The sequence below is a fragment of the Bos mutus genome, chromosome 14 (genome assembly GCF_027580195.1).
Source record: "Bos mutus isolate GX-2022 chromosome 14, NWIPB_WYAK_1.1, whole genome shotgun sequence".
NCBI classification, from domain to species: Eukaryota; Metazoa; Chordata; class Mammalia; order Artiodactyla; family Bovidae; genus Bos; species Bos mutus.
Window position 1 is genome coordinate 4,827,079 of NC_091630.1, and position 19,516 is coordinate 4,846,594.

Below are 19,516 nucleotides of genomic sequence, written 5' to 3' on the forward strand. Positions count from 1 at the left end.
TATCTGATTCAATGAGGAGAGGTGAGTTGAGCGTACTTTTCTGCAAAGGAAGCGTGTATTGGATTAACTCATTCAAGGGTGAAGTAGAGAGCATGAGCATGTCCTTGGTCAGGATTTCTGGCTTCTCTGGCGAGTGCAAACCTCACTTTACTTGAGGATTGTGATCTCAGACAGAGGCTTCTTGTTAATGAAAGTCCACACAGAGTTATACAATTACTTAGCAAGTTAACAGGTTCATTGCTTTGAGGAAGTAGAAGGTTTTTGTCCCCACAGATTCTTTTGGAAAGCTAAAACCCACAGAAAAATGGCAAGGATGGCATCATTAGCATCCAAACATCTCTCAATGAATGTCCCAGTTATTGACTGAGACTCAGTTAATAACTGAGGTAGCATCAGGTGATTCAGCCTTATGAACATTCATTTCCTAAAGTGCTCCCAGTACCACCATCTCACCTATGAAAATTAACGTCATTTCAATAATATCACACAGCATCTGTGCTTATATTTCTCCATTCGTCCCCAAAGCATCTGTGACAGCTTTCCCCCGAGTCTACAATGTAACTGAGGTCACACATTGTGGGTTTTTTAAGCATTTACACATTGTGTTTTGTTGATATGTACCTTTTGTCTCTTAATCCTAGATAGTGTGAATATCTTATTCACCAGTAATGAAATCTTCCACCCAGAAGTTTTAGCACCCGCTACTGATCCTTGCCAGAAATAGGCATAACATTGGCCTTCCAAAAATGGTTGCTTAAAATTCTATCATTTCATCTGTAGGAGTTGCTATTCTCTCATAAGGAAGTTCGTGCTCTCTCACTGTCTCTCTCGTTCTGTATCACTATGGACCCCTGGACATGTGAAGGAGAGGTTTAATATATTAGTATTTTTCTTTCTGATGGCCAAATTGTCCCAAATTTGGCAGTGGGACCTCCTGCAAGCTAGACCATATGGTGGGGGTGGGGTGGGGGAGGCGTATGTGTTTTACATGACCCTATTAGTTTTTTATGGGTCCATTTTATAATGATTTATTTTGGGGTGGCAGTTTTAGGTCACAGCAAAATTGAGAGGAAGGTGCAGAGAGTTTCCAAACACCTTTTACCCCTACACGTGCATAACCTCAACCATTTTCAACAGTCTCCCACCAGAGGGTATCTTTGATGAGCCTACCTTGCCACATCGTCATCACCTAAGGACCACCGCTTATGTTAGGGCTCATTCTTGGTGTTATGTTCTGTGGATTTGAACAAGTTCGTAATAACATGTGTTCATCATAGCAGTATCACACACTGTTTCACTGGTGGTGATACTGCATGGATATTGCACTGTTCCAGGTGATTTCACTGCCCTGAAAATGGTCTGTGCTCTGCCTGTTCATCTTGGCGCCCCTTCGGAACCTTTTTACTGTCTCCATAGTTTTTTCATTTTCAGAACGTCATATAGTTGGAATCATACAGTATGTAGACATTTCAGATTGGCCTCGTCCACTTAGCAGTATGCAGTTCAGGTGCCTCTCTGTCTTTTCATGACGACAGCTTATCTCTTCTTACTCCTAAATATTATCTGCTCACCTACTAAAGGACATCTTGGGTGCTTCCACGTCCTGGTAATTATCAATCAAGCCGCTATAAACATCCATGTGTAGACTTCTGTGAAGACACACGTTTCCACTCATTCAGGTAAATCCCAAACAAGTAGTGTAGTAGCTGGATTGTACAGTAAGAGAATGCTTAGTTTTGTAAGAAACTGCCAAACTGTGTCCTGAAATGGCTGTACATTTTGCATCCCCACCAACAATGAATGAGAGTTCCTTTTGCTCTACATTGTGGCCAGCGTTTGGTCTTGTCAGTGTTCTGGGTTTTCACCAGTTCTAATAGGTGGTATCTTGTTTTCATCTGCATTTCCCTGATGACGTGTTGATGTGCAGCCTCTTTTATGTGCCTATTTGCCATCCATACAGGGCTTCCCAGATGGTGTTAGTGGTGAAGAACCTTAGACAATCCCGTGGACAGAGGAGCCTGCAGGGCTAGAGTCCATAGGCTCATAAAGAGTCAGACGTCAGACGTGGCTTAGCCAGTATGCCATCTGTATATCTTCTTTGGTGAGGTGCCTGTTAAGCTCTTTAGCACATTTGAAAAATCAAATGATTTTCTTCCTGTTAAGTTTTAAGAGTATTGTGTCTGTCTTGGACAGCAGCCCTTTGAAAGCCTTTTCTCCAGTTCTGTGGCTTGTCTCATTCTCTTGACTCAGTTTTTAAACACTTTCTAGGTTTCTGGCATAATAATAGGTTCTAGGCTCACCTCAATCTTTCCTGGTTCTGTTTCTGAAAGCAGCCACTTCTCCAAGGGACTCTGAGTCCTTGTAAAGAGCAATCTGGGTACCCGGTGCTCCACAGCAAGAGGGAGGTGCAGATTTGCGGAGTCTGAAGCTAATATACTGAGTTGGCCGAAAGTTTCCTGCCTTTTTTTTTTAAAGCCAAAATGAAAGACACATTTTTCATTTTCACCAAGAACTTTATTGAACAATGTATTCATCATTTTGTTCCATGACCTTCTGCCATTTTTCAGGCAACCTCATAATTCCATCTTCCCAAAACTTATCTTTTTGAGCAAATAGTTGTTCCGGTGCTTTCTGCAGTCTTCCAGGGAACTGACATTTTTTCATTAAAAGAATTTTGCAAATACTGAAATAAATAGACATCTGAAAGTACAGTGTCTGGTGGATATGGCAGATGAATCAGAACTTCCCAGCCAAGCTGGTCATCAAAGAAACACAGAGTATTTTATTATCTGGATGGGGGATTGTGCTTTCTCTGTTAACTAATTCCAGACACTTTTCATTGAGAGCAGCTTTCAATTGGTCTAAATGGGAGCAGTACGTGCTGGAATTAATCATTTGGTTTTCCAGAAGGAGCTTATAATAGAAGACCCCCTTCCAATCCCACTATATACACAACATTACCTTCTTTGGATGAAAACTGGCTTTTGGTGTGGTTGGTGGTGGTTCATTTAGATCTTTTCCTTTTCACATTATTGTACAGTATCCACTTTTCATCACCCATCACAATTTGTTTTAAAAATGGAATGTTTTCTTTCTTTTGTCATATAATTTTATTTTATTTATTTTTAAAATTAATTTATTTTAATTGGAGTCTAATTACTTTACAATATTGTGGTGGTGTTTTGCCATACATGGACATGAATCCACCACGGGTGTACATGTGTTCCCCATCCTGAACCCCCTCCCACCTCCCTCCCCATCCCATCCCTCTGGGTCATCCCAGTGCACCAGCCCCGAGCACCCTGTCTCATGCATCAGACGTGGACTGGTCATCTATTTCACATATGGTAATATACATGTTTCAATGCTATTCTCTCAAATCATCCCACCCTCGCCTTCTCCCACAGAGTCCAAAAGTCTGTTCTTTACATTTGTGTCTCTTTTGCTGTCTTACATATAGGGTCATTGTTACCATCTTTCTAAATTCCATATATATGCGTTAATATACTGTATTGGTATTTTTCTTTCTGACTTACTTCCCTCTGTATAATTGGCTCCAGTTTCACCCACCTCATTAGAACTGACTCAAATATTCTCTTTTTATAGCGGAGTAATACTCCATTGTGTATATGTACCACAGCTTCTTTATCCATTCATCTGCCGATGGACATCTAGGTTGCTTCCATGTCCTGGCTATTGTAAACAGTGATGTGATGAACATTGGGGTACACGTGTCTCTTTCAATTCTGGTTTCCTCAGTGTGTATACCCAGCAGTGGGATTGCTGGGTCGTATGGCAGTTCTGTTACCAGTTTTTTAAGGGATCTCCACACTGTTCTCTGCCGGGGTCCAGCCCCGGCTGATCCAGGGTATTCGAAGGAGAGACGGCATAGGCGACCTATTTATTTAAATATTTATCAAAGATATAAAGAGTAATAGAATGAGGATAGCTCAGTGAGGAAATTCAGTGGAGAAAAGAGGCTGAATAATTCAGCCAGAAGGTAAGAGAAAGAACGACATGGGGAGACCAAGTTTCGGTGAACAAGGCCCGCACTTTATTTTCCAAAGTAGTTTTTATACCTTAAGTTATGCATAGACGATAATGGGGGAAGGGGTGGAGTCATGCAAGGACAGCAGTTCCTGGTTCTAATCGAAGCCAGGCTTTCAAACTTATCATATGCAAAAGTTCAGGTGATTTACATCATCTTCTGGCCAGAAGGCCTGTTAACATTTTAAGAAACTTATTTTTCTCTAAATGTGATTATTCCAAAGTCAGGCACCAGCCTCCAAAATAGCATTGGACAAAGCTGCATTCCTATAGGGCAAAGGTGAGGTGGGCTCAATCAAGAAAATAATTAACTCAAGAGTCCAAGGTTACAAACATTGAGGCTACTACTTACATTTCTATACACCCATTATATCAATCAATACACTGCCAAGGACACAGTAGGTAAGGAGTATGGAGACTTAGCAGTAAACATTGGCTCAATAAGTGAAAAAGCCTTCACCAATACAATTTCTAATTAATCTTTTAACTACTCAAAAGAATCTGTGTTTAGACAGTTTAGAACATCTCCTGCCTCTCACAGTTGGGAGGCTCTGAACAATCACATGTGGCCGGAAAAACCTATTCACGCAGGCTAGAGGATTTCCAAAGGAGTTTGTAGGTTGAAACACTGTCGCTCTTTTTTCAGAGAGAGGTAGTGGGGGACAGCCCCCCTGTGAAGTCAGAGGTGTAGGTGAGAGCACAAAGCAGAAAGTAGGCAGACTCTGGTTTGGGGGTAGATGCTCGAGAATTTCCAGGGAGACTCCTGAGGCTTGATCCCGCCTTTGCGTATGCCGAGCCTCCTTCCTCATGACCTTTGCCACGGGCGGAGCTCACTCCCCGCAGTTCTCCATAGTGGCTGTACTAGTTTGCATTCCTGCCAACAGTGCAAGAGCGTTCCCCTTTCTCCACACCCTCTCCAGCATTTATTGTTTGTAGACTTTTTGATGACAGCCATTCTGACCGGTGTGAGATGATACCTCATTGTGGTTTTGATTTGCACTTCTCTGATGTGAAGAGCTGACTCATTGGAAAAGACCCTGATGCTGGGAAAGATTGAGGGCAGGAGGAGAAGGGGACTACAGAGGATGAGATGGTTGGATGGCATCATTGACTCAAGGGACACGAGTTTGGGTGAACTCCGGGAGTTGGTGATGGACAGGGAGGCCTGGCATGCTGCAGTTCATGGGGCCACAGAGTTGGACACGACTGAATGACTGAAATGAACTGAACTGAACTGATAATGAGTGATGTTGAGCATCTTTTCATGTGTTTGTTAGCCATTTTATGTCTTCTTTGGAGAAATGTCTGTTTAGTTCTTTGGCCCATTTTTTGATTGGGTCATTTATTTTTCTGGAATTGAGCTGCATGAGCTGCTTGTATATTTTGGAGATTAATTCTTTGTCAGTTGCTTCATTTGCTATCATTTTCTCCCATTCTGAAGGCTGCCTTTTCACCTTGCTTATAGTTTCCTTCATTGTGCAAAAGCTTTTAAGTTTAATTAGGTCTCATTTGTTTATTTTTGCTTTTGTTTCCATTACTCTGGGAGGTGGGTCATAGAAGACCTTGCTGTGATTTATGTCAGAGAGTGTTCTGCCTGTGTTTTTCTCTAGGAGTTTTATAGTTTCCGGTCCTACATTTAGATCTTTAATCCATAAAAATGGAATGTTTTCTTTATGTTTACATAGAGAAATAGGAGTTAAGAAGGTTCTTTTCCGCTTAATTTATGTGGAATGCAAACATCACAGTGATAAATATAACCAAGCTGGTGCAAATGATATTCAACACTTGATTTGGATATTTTGAGTATGCTGGCTATCTCCTGCATAGCACAATGTTGATTGTTCTCAACTAATGTCTGATTTTGATCGCTATCAACTTCAACAGGACTATCTGACCTGCCAGTGAGAAATCTTCAGCATGAAACTTCACAAACCACTTTTGACATGTTTGATCAGTCATAGCACCTTCTCCATACACAGCAGAAATCTTTCTTAAAAATTTTGGTTGCATTTTTATCTTTCTTGAAATAATGAAGCATAATATGCTGAAAATGTTACTTTTTTCTTCCATCTTCAATATTAATGGCTACACAAACACTCACCAATTTTGATAATTTTTAAAATGTATGTTGACACAATTCAACTTACAAAATTGTTTCAAATGAAGTTAAAGACAACCAAATGGTACTGTATGAAGTGCTGTAAATGAAGTCAAAGACAACTAAGTGCTACTACAGCCATCTTACAAAAAAAGTGAATGAAACTTTTGGCCAACCCAATAATTTTGGAACCTGTCTTTTTTAAAAAGAGGAATGCAAAGTTGCAAATATAAAATCAGGCATTCAGCCTTACAAGAGGTCCATAAACTATGAGCTATTAAGTTTGTTTTCTTAGCTTCCCTGTCATTGTGGTATTATTGCTTTCGGCATCAGTGAACAGAATATTCAAATCCAGTACCACAGTGTTCATCTTAGCTTTTGCATTTCATATTTGTATTAGCCAGAATGAAAATCAATGTGGAAAACAATATATTTATTTATTGGTCTTAACATAAGAAGTGTACACAAAAATGATTTCTCAATTACAACACTAACAGTATGATCAAAATTAAATCTGGCAGTAAAGTTCAAGACTGTTTTGTTGTTCTTCTTAGTATGTAATATATTCTACTAAGGATATACAACCAGAGTACTCTATTCAAAACATACTTTTTTTTCTGTGTCATTACATTATCACATTAATATACAGTTAAGTTCATTAGTTTCTTCCAAAATTCAATTTTAGGTTTTGCTTTTTATCTTTAATTTTTCTGAAAATATAAAACATGTATGACTAGAAAGTTAAAAAGATGTACTGAGAAATCTCACTCTCATCTCTATACCTACACCCCATCCTCAGCCATCCGCTATAGGGAACTGTTTTTGGTAATTTGTGGTTTATACTTTTTTTTTTTTTTTTTAGAAAATTTGCAAATATGTATGTGTGGGTGCATGCTCAGTCCGTCCATCCTATAGGACTCTTTGCAACCCCATGGACTGTAGCTCACCAGGTTCCTCTGTCCCTGGAATTTCCCAGGCAGGAATACTGGAGCAAGTTGCCATTTCCTTCTCCAGGGGATCTTCCTGACCCAGGGATTGAACCCATGTCTCCTGAGTCTCCTGCACTGGCAGATGGATTCTATAACACTGAGCCACCTGGGAAGCCCATGATTATTTTAGTATCATTTACTAAAGAAGGAAAATACAATAGTTTTATATATGTTTGTGTTAAAGTGAAAGTCACTCAGTCATGTCCAACTCTTTGCGACCCCATGGATTATATAGTCCATGGAATTCTCCAGGCCAGAATACTGGAGTGGGTAGCCTTTCCCTTCTCCAGAGGATCTTCCCAACCCAGGAATCAAATCCTGGCCTCCTGCACTGCAGGCAGATTCTTTACCAGCTGAGCCACCAGGGAAGCCCAAGAATACTGGAGTAGGTAGCCTATCCCTTCTCCAGGGGATCTTCCCAACCCATGGAAGCCCTGATAGCTCAGTTGGTAAAGTAGTTAAAGCCAAAATCTTTAGAAGGTCAGCCTCTATCATCCAGCAGATGGTTGTGAGAATACCATTCCCTAAGCTACAGATGAAATGGTTGGATAGCATCACCGACTCAATGGACACGAGTTTGAGTAAGCTCTGGGAGTTGGTGATGGACAGGGAGGCCTGGCATGCTGCATGCAGTCCATGGGGTTGCAAAGAGTCGGACATGACTGAGTGACTGATCTGAACTGAACTGAAGCTACAGATAACCAAGGTATGAGCTTATGAGTGTGATAAGCCCCTTATTTTCCACTTGATAGTGATCCAGAATGAAAGAGGAGGCTTGAAGATGCAATCAACCACTGATATTTTTTAATGACAAAAGGCAGGTCAACTGTCATTTACACGTAACGTGTCCTCACCCAGAAGTTCTGCTGATAGTACTTTCCTGGTCTTGATAGGGCTTTTAGACCGGCCCATAAACAGCGGTGTCACCCCACACAAATCTAAGGTTGACGGCGTGGCAAGACACGGCCAGTCCCACGCATGACCTATGAATGGTCGACAGAAAGATCAACGTGCTCCGTGACCTACTCTTTCCCATCACTTCCTTTCAGTGTAACTACCCAACCTAACCCAGATAGTCTGAAATTCTTTTCTTTTTTTAAAGATAAGAAAATGTAGCATACTACATACATTCTTTTGCACCTTTGCTTATTTTTCCTCTTCTTTTTTTCCCCCCATTGGATCTGTCCCAGGACTCACCCTGTCTCTGTTCATGGAGATCTTCTTCATTCTTTTCAAATATCGACAGTAGCTGATTGTGCGGATGTTCTACGGATTATCTAACCAGTATCTGTAAACGGCAGTCTGATTCCAATGGTTAGCTTGCTCTTTTGGAAAACTGGATAGAGTACACAATAAATTCAAGCCAGAGGACACTGTGAACCTAAGCAGTGAAATGAACAATTTGGGAAGGATTTTAAGCCCACTAATTGGAACTTCTTTAACAATTTTGGTCCATTCATTCATTTATTCATTCATCCAAGGATTATTCTTGAGCACTAGGAACTGACCAGATAGACCATCATTAACCTTGAAGTGCCAAGTCATCTGAGTTGCTGGAAAAGGGGACACCAAGCTCCTTACAGAGAGGATCCTTGAGTTTGTAAAATACGAGACAGTTGATCTGAGACAAGGACACCATGAGAAGGTGGCTTATGGAGTTTTGAGCTTTCACAATCTTCTTCACAACATTCATAATATCCCCAACTATATCTATAGTAGACTTAGGGCACTTAGCTGAGTAACCCAGACTTAACTTTTCAAGACAACATTCTTAAATAGGTTTAAGATACTTATATGTATCTTACACATGTATATGTTATAAATACTTTTATATCTTATATACACCCATGTATGCGTCCTAAGTCACTTCAGTTGGGTCTGACTCTGTGCGACCCTGTGGACTGTAGCCCACCAGGCTCCTCTGTCCATGGGATTCTCCAGGCAAGAAGACTGGAGTGGGTTGTCATCCCCTCCTCCAGGGGATCTTCCTGGCCCAGGGACTGAATGCACATCTCTTGCATCTCCTGCACTGGCAGGCAGGTTCTTTACCACCAGCACCACCTGGGGAGTGAAAAGTGAAAGTGAAGTTGCTCAGTCGTGTCTCATTCTTGAAACCCCATGGTCTGTAACCTACCAGACTCCTCCGTCCATGGGATTCTCCAGGCAAGAACACTGGACTGGGTTGCCATTTCCTTCTCCAGGAGATCTTCCTGGCCCAGGGATTAAACCTGGGTCTCCCGCATTGTAGGCAGACGCTTTACCGTCTGAGCCACCAGGGAAGTCCCTGTATGTACCCATATATGTGTGAATATTGTCTTCTGTGGTGAAAAATGAATATCGATTAGACCTTATTCTTGAAAGTCTGGTTCCTATTATATTATTGGCATAAATGAATCCAGTTATGCCACAGAATATGGAATACGAAAGCCTTGGCCTTCTCCTAGGTGCAAGAGAAGCATCGTTTATTGTATTTCATCGCATTCTCTTCTATGCTGCTGCATTCTAGCCTCATTAAGATCTGTACAAGCAGAAGGAGCCACTGGCTGACCACAGAACATCTACCTCAAGTCCAAAGAACACTTCAAACTGATCCTTAGTTAGTGGTCCCTGAACAATGAGCGGTTTCCTAAAGCTGGACCTCCGGGGACCTGCAATTACCACTTTATGCAGCAGCCACGTGGATGGCAAGAGAAAATGAAAGATTTTCAAACATTCTTTTATGCAGTGAGTGAGTGAAAGTCGCTCAGTCGTGTCCGCCTCTTTGTGACCCCATGGACTACACAGTCCATGGAATTCTTCAGGCCAGAATACTGGCGTGGGTAGCCTTTCCTTTTTCCAGGGGATCATCCCAACTCAGGGATGGAACCCAGATCTCCCGTATTGCAGGCGGATTCTTTAACCAGCTGAGCCACAAGGGAATTCCAAGAATACTGGAGTGGGTAGCTTATCCCTTCTCCAGTGGATCTTCCTGACCCAGGAATCAAACCAATGTTTCCTGCGTTGCAGGCAGATTCTTTACCAACTGAACTATCAGGGTTTATCCAAGGGTCATGCCAATTAGGGGCTTCCTTGGTGGCTCAGATGGTAAAGCGTCAGCTTGCAGTTGGGGAGACTGGGTTCGATCCCTGGGTCGGGAAGATCCCCTGGAGAAAGGAAGGCTACCCACTCCAGTATTCTGGCCTGGAGAATTCCATGGACGGAGGAGCCTGGCGGGCTACAGACCATGGGGTCACAAAGAGTCGGACACGACTGAGAAACTTCACTGCTACTGCTGCTAAGTCGCCTCAGTCGTGTCTGACTCTGTGCAACCCCACAGACGGCAGCTCACCAGGCTCCCCCATCCCTGGGATTCTCAAGGCAAGAACACTGGAGTGGCTTGCCATTTCCTTCTCCAATGGATGAAAGTGAAAGTGAAGTCGCTCAGTCGTGTCCCACTCTTCGCAACCCCATGAACTGCAGCCTAGCAGGCTCCTCCGTCCATGGGCATAAGTACTGGAGTGGGGTGCCATCGCCTTGGGGTTCATGCCAATTACGAAGCTCTTTGCATAAATCTGTACATAAACTACACTGCATTTGAACATTAAGTGAAACTGCATTAAACAGCCCGGGGGGTTCCCCGGTCCCCGACGGCCCTGGGGCAGCCCTTCCCTTCCAGCAGGACCCCTGCTCAGAAGCAGCCCACCGGGCAGCCTTCCCCTTCTCCCTCTCCGTCTCTCCGTCTGCTGCCCCCGCCTCCCCGCCGAGCATAGTCTCTCCCCTTGGATCAAACCGACCGGACGGGCCCCGCGCCCCGCGCCCGGCCGCGGCTCCAGGGCGCCCCCAGCTGAACCCCGACACGGCCCCGGGGCGGGCGGAGCAGGGCCGGGCGGAGGAGGGCGGGCGGGGCCGCGGGGCCTGGAGCCGGGCCGCCCTCCGCTGGCTCCGCCGCAAGGGGCCATGTCGGGGTTCAGCTGGGGCTACGGCGAGCGCGACGGTGAGCCCGGAGGGGGTGGACGGGGTTCCGCGCGCCGGGGGGCTTCTGGGGTCCTCCTTGGAGACAGCGGCGCTCCGCGGAGCCGAGCGCGGGGCCGCAGGGGGCTGAGCGCGGTGCAGACGCGGACAGCGCGCGGGGGGGGGGCGGGCGCTGCGGGAGTCTGGACGCCGTGTAGACGCGGACAGCGCCGGGGGTGACCCCGGTCCACACACCCCGGCCCCCCACCTTCAGACGCGTCCGCTCCCTGGCGTTCGACCAGCCGAGAGCTGCCCCCAGCAGTAATCAGCGACCCGTCAAAGGCTCGCAGTTCACAACAGATCTGACGGCAGACTTCTATGAGCTGAGGACAAGCTTGCTTTTTTGCTCCTTTAAACTCGTTATTCATTTAGGGGAGGCAAATCATGGCCAAGATGTGACAATATACTTAAGAAATTTTAATGACTTGAATCGCAGCACTGAGATTTAAGTTGTCTTCCTGGCCACCAATGCCCCGCAGGTTTCTTAATAGCTGTTACTATTAACTGTTCCCCCAGCAGCCTGCAGGTAGTTGTCTGGAACTGCTGATTTTAGCAAGATTTTAGGTTCTTTTTGAGAAGTGAAGTTATATTTTAAACTACTTTTCCACGCTTTTTCTTTCTCCTTCCACTCATTCTTGCAGAGACTGGCGGTTAGCAACGGATCATTGATATTTTAAAGCGTTGGTCAAAACATGTTTATTGGTGGGAGCAACAGTTAATAATATGTATACTTTTCTTCTTGTATATTCTAAGTTATCAAAAGTAAACTATTTTTTCTTATTTTTATATTAAACTGATTATTTCAAATGGCCATTATGTGCAAAGTGACACCAAGAAAGTCTTACTCTCAATATTAGATCTGTGAATAATAATAGTAATAATACTTTCCTTGGATCAACATGCATATTATTGAGCAGTAGTATACACTTAGTTTTATAGAAAGCTTACTTTCACAAAGAAACAGAAGAGTTTCATTTCTAATTGTAGCATTTTTGAGACTATGATAAACTTGCCAGTTGAAAAATGGCAGCAAGTGAGAGTTTTAATAATGAAAAATATATTTAGGTGGATTTCTCTTTGAGTGAGACTACAATTATAGTCTTACATTTTGCTAATCTTCAATTTATGTTTGGGAAAATTGAAATTTCTTTTAATTTCCCTCTGCTGGAATAATTTTTCTTGTTATTTAATAGTTGGGTGGCTGCATGCTCAGTCCTGTCCAACTCTTTGCAACTCCAGGGACTGTAGCCCACCAGGCTCCTCTGTCCATGGGATTTTCCAGGCAACAATACTGGAGTGGGTTGCCATTTCCTACTTCAGGGGATCTTCCCTGTTTAATAGTTGCTAGGTGTTAACAATGCCCTCACTATGATTAGGAAGGGAAGGGTATTTTCAATCAATGAATATTGATTACTCTTTAATAGGTTAGAAAATATTGGTTCCAGTGAAGTGCATCTGAAGTTTTAAAAATCCATCTTAGAAATGTGTGAGGGAGATTAAGAGGTACAGAGTTCCAGTTACAAAATAAATGACTCATGAGGATGAGATGTACAGAGTGGGGAATGTGGTGAAACATCATGTCATGTTTTTGTGTGCTGAGAGATGGTAATTAGACTTATGGTGGTCATTTTGAAGTGTATAAAAATATCAAATCGCTATGTTGTGTACTAGGTACTAACGTCGTGTTGTAGATAAATTATGCTTCAGAAACAAACAGGCGTATAGAGAAAGAGGCCAGATTTATGGTTGTTACCAGAGTGAGTGGGAGGGGGGAACTGGATGAAGGTGATCACTCCAGTTATAAAATAACTGAGTACTAAGGATTTAATGGACAACATGATACATATAGTTAACATTGCTGTATGTTATGTATAAAAGTTAAGAGAGTGAGTCTTAGTTCTCATCACAATGAAGACATATTTTGTCTGCTCTTTAATTCTGTATCCATATGAGGTGATTGATGTTCACTAAACTCGTGGTAATCATATCATGGGTTATGTATTGTAAGTCAAATTGTTATGCTGTACACCTTAAACTTACATAGTGCTGTATGTCAATAGCATCTCAATAAAACTGGAGGAAAAAATTAAAAATTGAAAGCATAAAAGAAAGATCCTTTGTAGAAAAGCCATTAACAAGGAATTATTTTATATTTCCGCTAAGAATTGTAGGGCTGTTCTCTGCTTTTGACTTCCCAGTGGCTAAGACAGTGAAGAATCCACCTGCAATGCAGGAGACCCAGGTTCCATCCCTGGGTCAGTAAGATCCTCTGGAGAAGGAAATGAAACTCCAGGATTCTTGCCTGGGAGATCCCACGGACAAACAAACCTGTTGGGCCACAGTCCCTGGATTTGCAAAGAGCTGGATACTACTAACACTCCCTGATTTTAATTCAGTAGCTTTCTGAGGACCATGCCTTTAAGTAGATCAACTTTGGCAAAATCCCATTCATATGTTGTTTCCTGACTGGGCAAGTTCTGTTGCTTGTTTTCAGTTTAGACTGGCAAAAGCAGTGAATGCGGAGGTTAAAGGAAGCAAACTGGGAATAGTAGCAATGATAAATGGAACATCAGAAGGGGAGGCATCGGAAGATGCCACCACCTTCACAGACGACTGAGAACTTCTTCCAGGAATCTTTGACAATTTTATTAGTTTGGTTTAGGAAACATGACAGTCGTTGAAAATTACACATCTCCAAGGGTCTTCAAAAGTTCCTGAATCAATGAAAGAACTACCATGTATCTCTACACCTGTGTTTAGATGAGTTTCAAAGTTGCATGTTATGGAGAATTTATGAAAGAGGAAGGGGTGTTTTTAAGAGGCAGGGAAATGAACATACCATCGTGTTTAATAGATGATATTGACTGATGCAAAATGATATTATTTTTGTTTTATTTTGGTTTGCCTCTGTTTTAAAAAGTAGTTCTGGCTGTAAAGAACTGAAAATAGAAGCATAAAGGGACTAAGAGTAGAAAGAAACTCTTTCCTAATTAGAAAAATAGTTAACAACATACTATGACACACACGTATATTTGAAGTCTGATTCTCAATAGGTTAATGCATACTTGAGGGCAGTGAAATAGAACATTTTTTTTTTTTTTCACATTAGAAAAGGACTGGCTTGTTTATAAAAAGAGTGCTAGAAAGGTGAATGACAGTACCTAGTAAATAAGGAAATGTAGTACCTTTCCTCAGAAAAGGCGATGGCACCCCACTCCAGCACTCTTGCCTGGAAAATCCATGGACGGAGGAGCCTGGTAGGCTGCAGTCCATGGGGTCGCTAAGAGTGGGACACGACTGGGAGACTTCACTTTCACTTTTTACTTTCATGCATTGGAGAAGGAAATGGCAACCCACTCCAGTGTTCTTGCCTGGAGAATCCCAGGGACAGAGGAGCCTGGTGGGCCGCCGTCTATGGGGTCACACAGAGTTGGACACGATTGAAGTGACTTAGCAGCAGCAGCAGCACCTTCCTGTAATAAGATGTAACCAAAGAATGTTGGTTTTCAAGTTGCTTCCAAGTCCAAAGTGTATGATTCATAAGAGAACAACGTCTAAGTTATGTGTGTGGTTCTGTATTCGTGTTCTGACTTTTTATACCTGATGCATGTATGAAGTAAAGAATTTATACTATCTCCTTTGCAAAGAAGATGAATAAGAAGGAACATTTGATTTAGACTGAAGCGGTTGATAACTCTGATATATTTGCACTTCTTGAAATTTCATTCTAAATCTTATCTTTAAAAAAATATTTCGTGTTGTCAGTAGCAAATGCTTAATTCATTGTCATGCTGTGTCATTTTAGTAAGTACTTGAGTTTTAGAAAAATCAAGTAAGTTGCTTAGTGAGCAGGGAAAAGCTTAGTCAGCAGCCTTTTCTACTGGCCTGGTAGAGGTTGTGCGAATTGCAGGCAGAGGAGAGAAGGTGAGAAGAACCTCTAACCTGTAAAGTCTGGAGGCTAGCTTGGAGCTTATTTGAAGTTGCGTCTTGCTGTTGATTTTGGTTCACCTCAATTTACCAAACATGCTTAATTTGGGAACTTAATGCAATTTTGACTATAAATGCAGAACTGGGATGACAGTTGTTCCTTGGGTGGGAACTCAAATGTAGTATTGGCAAAACAACCGTGGAAGGACCTTCTGGAATATAGAAAGAGAAATAAATTGTTACTTGACTCTATTGCAGAAAACCAACCATATTATATTTCCTGATATGGTGGAGTCATTTTATATGGATTATACTATGTGAAAAATTTATATATTTCCTTAGTTTGTCTGTTGCACATTATTTACAGGAAATTAAATTGAGGCCTTGGTGATACCCAGGGATACAGTGAATGAAGAGAAGTGGGAAGAACATTTGAAAGAACGACACCCTTTCTTCACTAGACCGCTTTCTCCGCGACGTTAGTTCTTTTAGCTCATGAGCCTGGCCTGTGGCATGGTCACAGTTCGTTCCTGGAGCTGAGACTGAGTCTGGCTGTTTTCAGTGATGAACTGTGCTGTTGTTTTTAGTTTGATAGAAGGCATTTGCAAAGTACTTCATGAAACTTACATACTCTTTTGTCAACAAGGGTGAGTTTAACTCTGAAGATGAATTCAGGCAAACCAAGAGGTTTGCATACTTATAATAAAGTATGCAATAAAGTATGCAAGACCAAATACTTGATCTTGTAAAATGAAGCAAAACAGTTAGATGTTAAAGTCCTGAAGGTAAAGGTCGTTTTTTACTCATCTGTGTGTTTTCGTCAAAGTCAAGTACAGCATGTGGTACTCAACAAGCCTTTGGTTGAACGAAATAACTTACTTCTTCCTTTTTGCTTGGTCCTGTGTATTGAAGGTCCTGTTCATTGGAATGAATTTTTCCCTATTGCTGATGGGGATCAACAATCTCCGATTGAGATTAAAACCAAAGAAGTAAGATATGATTCTTCCCTCCGACCTCTTGGTATCAAGTACGACGCCAGCTCAGCTAAAATCATCAGTAACAGTGGCCACTCCTTCAACGTTGACTTTGACGACACGGACGACAAATCAGGTTGGCGTTACCTTTTCTTTTTTCTTGCTTGGGGGTGAGGAGTTTGAATGATTGGATGGTGCGTTCTTCTTCTCTTTTAAAAAATTTCTTTATTTTTAATTGAAGGATAATTGCTTTACAGGATTGTGTTGGTTTTTGCCAAACATCAGCATGAATCAGTGGATGGCTCATTCTTATCTTCCACATTTGAAACACTTGTGTGTTCCTTGTTAGTGTTCTGCTAGAACTTGTAATAAAGTTGTGTTTGATTAGTTCACAGGATAAGGTCTTATTTATTCACACTGTGAATAAATAATGGGCCAACCGGAAAAAAAAAACAAAAACTAGTATATTTGTTAACTGAATGAAGTAGAAAAGAGCATTTCCTGAAAACGAACATTTAATCCTCCTTCAAGTATACTTCTTGCCCAAAGAATAGATGATACCAAGTTTAAAAATAGATGAAAGAGAAAATTAGAGAGAATCATATTTTGAAATACCTTTAAAGGTTTCTGATAATTTTTTAATTTTATTTTTAGTCTAACGTTAGGATGATGCTGTATTTATTAATGAAAAATACAGTTAGATTATAAAAATCCTTATTTAGAAGTCTTCATGCATTCGTTATTTTGGCCTTGCCACTTGACTTGAGGAATCTTAGTTCCCCAACCAGGGATCACACCCAGGCCCTCTTCAGTGGAAGCCTGGAGTCCTAACTACTGGACTACCGGGGAATCCCCCATTTAGTCATTAAGCTTAGATTTAGATAAGTAATAAGGTCTTCATGTGTTTATATAATGTTACGTTGTTAGCAAAAATGAAACGCCCATTCCATTTCTTCCTCATCTTTCTTAACTTCATAAAAGTGATTCATTTTCATCAGAACATTTTAGTAAATGTGTAAGGGAGGGGAGAAGCAACGTCACTTTTTACATTTATTAAATTGTATTTCAAGCCCTCAACTTTATGAACCCATATTAACAGACATGATTGATGTGGTAGGTACACTATAGTAGTCCAAGGTTTCTAAGTACAAAGTTTATAACCCCTATAGTAGTTTGATACTGTTTATGATATCTCAAGCAAAAAACTGAGGCTATCCATTCCGACTTTTAGAGTAAGAACTGATTAGCTTGTACTTCATCATAAAAACCTTAGTTATGAAAAATTCTTCCTCTAATTTGTGCAGTGATGATCTGGGTCTTCTCACTCCCTCTCTTCCCCTCTCTCTTCCTCTCTCATTTTCCCTCTACCTTGGGTTAATCAGTGGAATCAGTTTGTCTGTTTCCACCTTTGACACTGGGTCTGTGATGGGTAGCGTGTGCCTTCACCCATAAGCGAGGGTCTCACTGCTATCTAATGAGATTACCAGGGTTAATTGGAAATCACCATAAGGGCCTTTGTATTCCTCTGATCCAGAAGCTGCATAAATATAGGTCATGATTCTCATTCTTTTTTTCTCACGATAAATGAGGGGGATGTTTCATGGTGATTTGAGGGGTTAAATTATTTAAAAGGTGGAGACCACCATAGCTAATACAAGTGATAAAAAACACAGATACTTCTGTAGCAGGTCACTTTAATTTGAATAAAGCAGTTTCCATTTTGTAAAGAAGCAGTTCTTCCCCAAGCTAACTCTGAATCCCACCAGTCACAGAACCACAGGCAGAAAGCTTTCTGCACAGTCCTGGCGGGGCTTCTTTGGTTGGGCTGCTGCACAACCAAGGTTAACCTGGGGGAGCTGCCTTTCAGAATTTTAATGGTCCTATAAAAGGGGGACAGGTGGACACGAAATTCACCCAGGAAGGAATTTCAGAGGAAGAACTCCTATCGGCCATAGTAAGGGAAATAGTAATCAGATGAGGAAAGACAAGAGTGCTCTCACCGGAGCGTCTGGTTTTTCTGAAACCAGACAGGATCCCGTCTCTCTGGGAATCTCACCTGGCTGGCTCCTCCAGTCAGGTCCTGGAGCATCCCAGACCTCCTTCCTACAGAACTTCCCACACTGCATTGTGACTGCCAGCTGTTTCTTTCCACTCAGCTAAAATGAGCAACAGCTGTGTCTTACTCATCTACCTAGCATGGCACCTAGCACACAGAAAGTAACCAATAAATGTATGTTTCAGTTAAAGTGAAGTCGCTCAGTCATGTCTGACTCTTTGCGACTCCATGGACTATAGCCTACCTGGCTCCTCTGTCCATGGGATTTTCCAGGCAAGAGTACCGGAGTGGTTGCCATTTCCTTCTCCAGGGGATCTTCCCAACCCAGGGGATCTAACCCAGGTCTCCCGCATTGTAGGCAGATGCTTAACCATCTGAGCCACCAGGGAAGTTTCAGTTAAATGCATATTTTTGGGGGATGATTTTTTTGGAGGATATGGAAAATACCATGATACGGCATTATGCTATATGTAGGCGAAGGTGGTGGGCTTAGTTGCTCAGTTGTGTCCGACTCTTTGTGACCCCGTGGACTGTGACCCGCCAGCTCCGCTGTCCATGGGGATTCTCCAGGCAAGAAAACTGGAGTGGGTTGCCTTTTTCTTCTCCAGGGGAACTTCCCAACCCAGGGGTTGAACCCAGGTCTTCTTCATTGCAGGCGGATTCTTTACTGTCTGAGCTGCCAGGGAAGCCCTATATAGGCAAAATCTCAATAAAATTATAAACCACCAGCAATCAATTAATATTTACCATTTGATACATAAATAGCTTAAACATTGGTGGATTATTCATTGTTCAAACATTGAATTTTTTATAGGCTGTGATACTAATTTTGAAATTTTAAAAGGTGAAATAGCTCTTAGAATATAGTAAATAACAGCCCTGTCATGACAAAGGGGCTCATGTAACTCAGTGAAGCTGTGAGCCGTGCCGTGCAGGGCCACCCAAGACAGATGGCTTGTAGTGAAGAGTTCTGACAAAACGTGGTCCACTGGAGAAGGGAAGGGCAGCTCATTCTGGCATTCTTGCCACAAGAACCTTATGGACAGTCTGAAAAGGCAAAAAGATAGGACACCGAAGATGAGCCGCCCAGGTTGGGAAGTGTTCAATATGCTACTGGGAAGAGTGGAGGGCAATTACTAACAGCTCCAGAAAGAATGAGGCGGCTGGCCCAAGGGGAAATGATGCTCAGTCGTGGATGTGTCTGGGGGTGAAAGTAAAGTCTGATGCTGTAAAGAACAGTACTGCACTGGAACCTGGAATGTTAGATCTGTGAATCAGGGTAAACTGGAAGTGGTCAGGTAGGAGATGGCAAGAGTGAACATAGATATGTTAGGAATCAGTGAACTGAAATGAATGGGAAATGGAAAACTTAATTCAGATGGCCATTATATCTACTGCTGTGGGCAAGAATCCCTTAGAAGAAATGGAGTAGCCA

General features: G+C 42.2%; 1 protein-coding gene across 2 annotated transcripts in view; it reads left to right on the plus strand.

Moving 5' to 3' along the window:
- Nucleotides 1–10,994: 10,994 nt before the first annotated feature.
- The window catches only part of LOC102282417 (carbonic anhydrase 13), a 39,328-nt gene continuing 30,806 nt past the window's right edge, over nt 10,995–19,516 (plus strand). Inside the window, exons 1-2 of one of the 2 annotated variants that reach the window (XM_070382909.1) lie at nt 10,995–11,107; nt 15,964–16,161. In XM_070382909.1, the coding sequence (XP_070239010.1) occupies nt 16,048–16,161 (114 nt within the window). In that variant the 5' untranslated portion in view covers nt 10,995–11,107; nt 15,964–16,047. The remainder of the gene's footprint in view (nt 11,108–15,963; nt 16,162–19,516) is intronic. The other variant, XM_070382908.1, reaches the window with a different exon arrangement.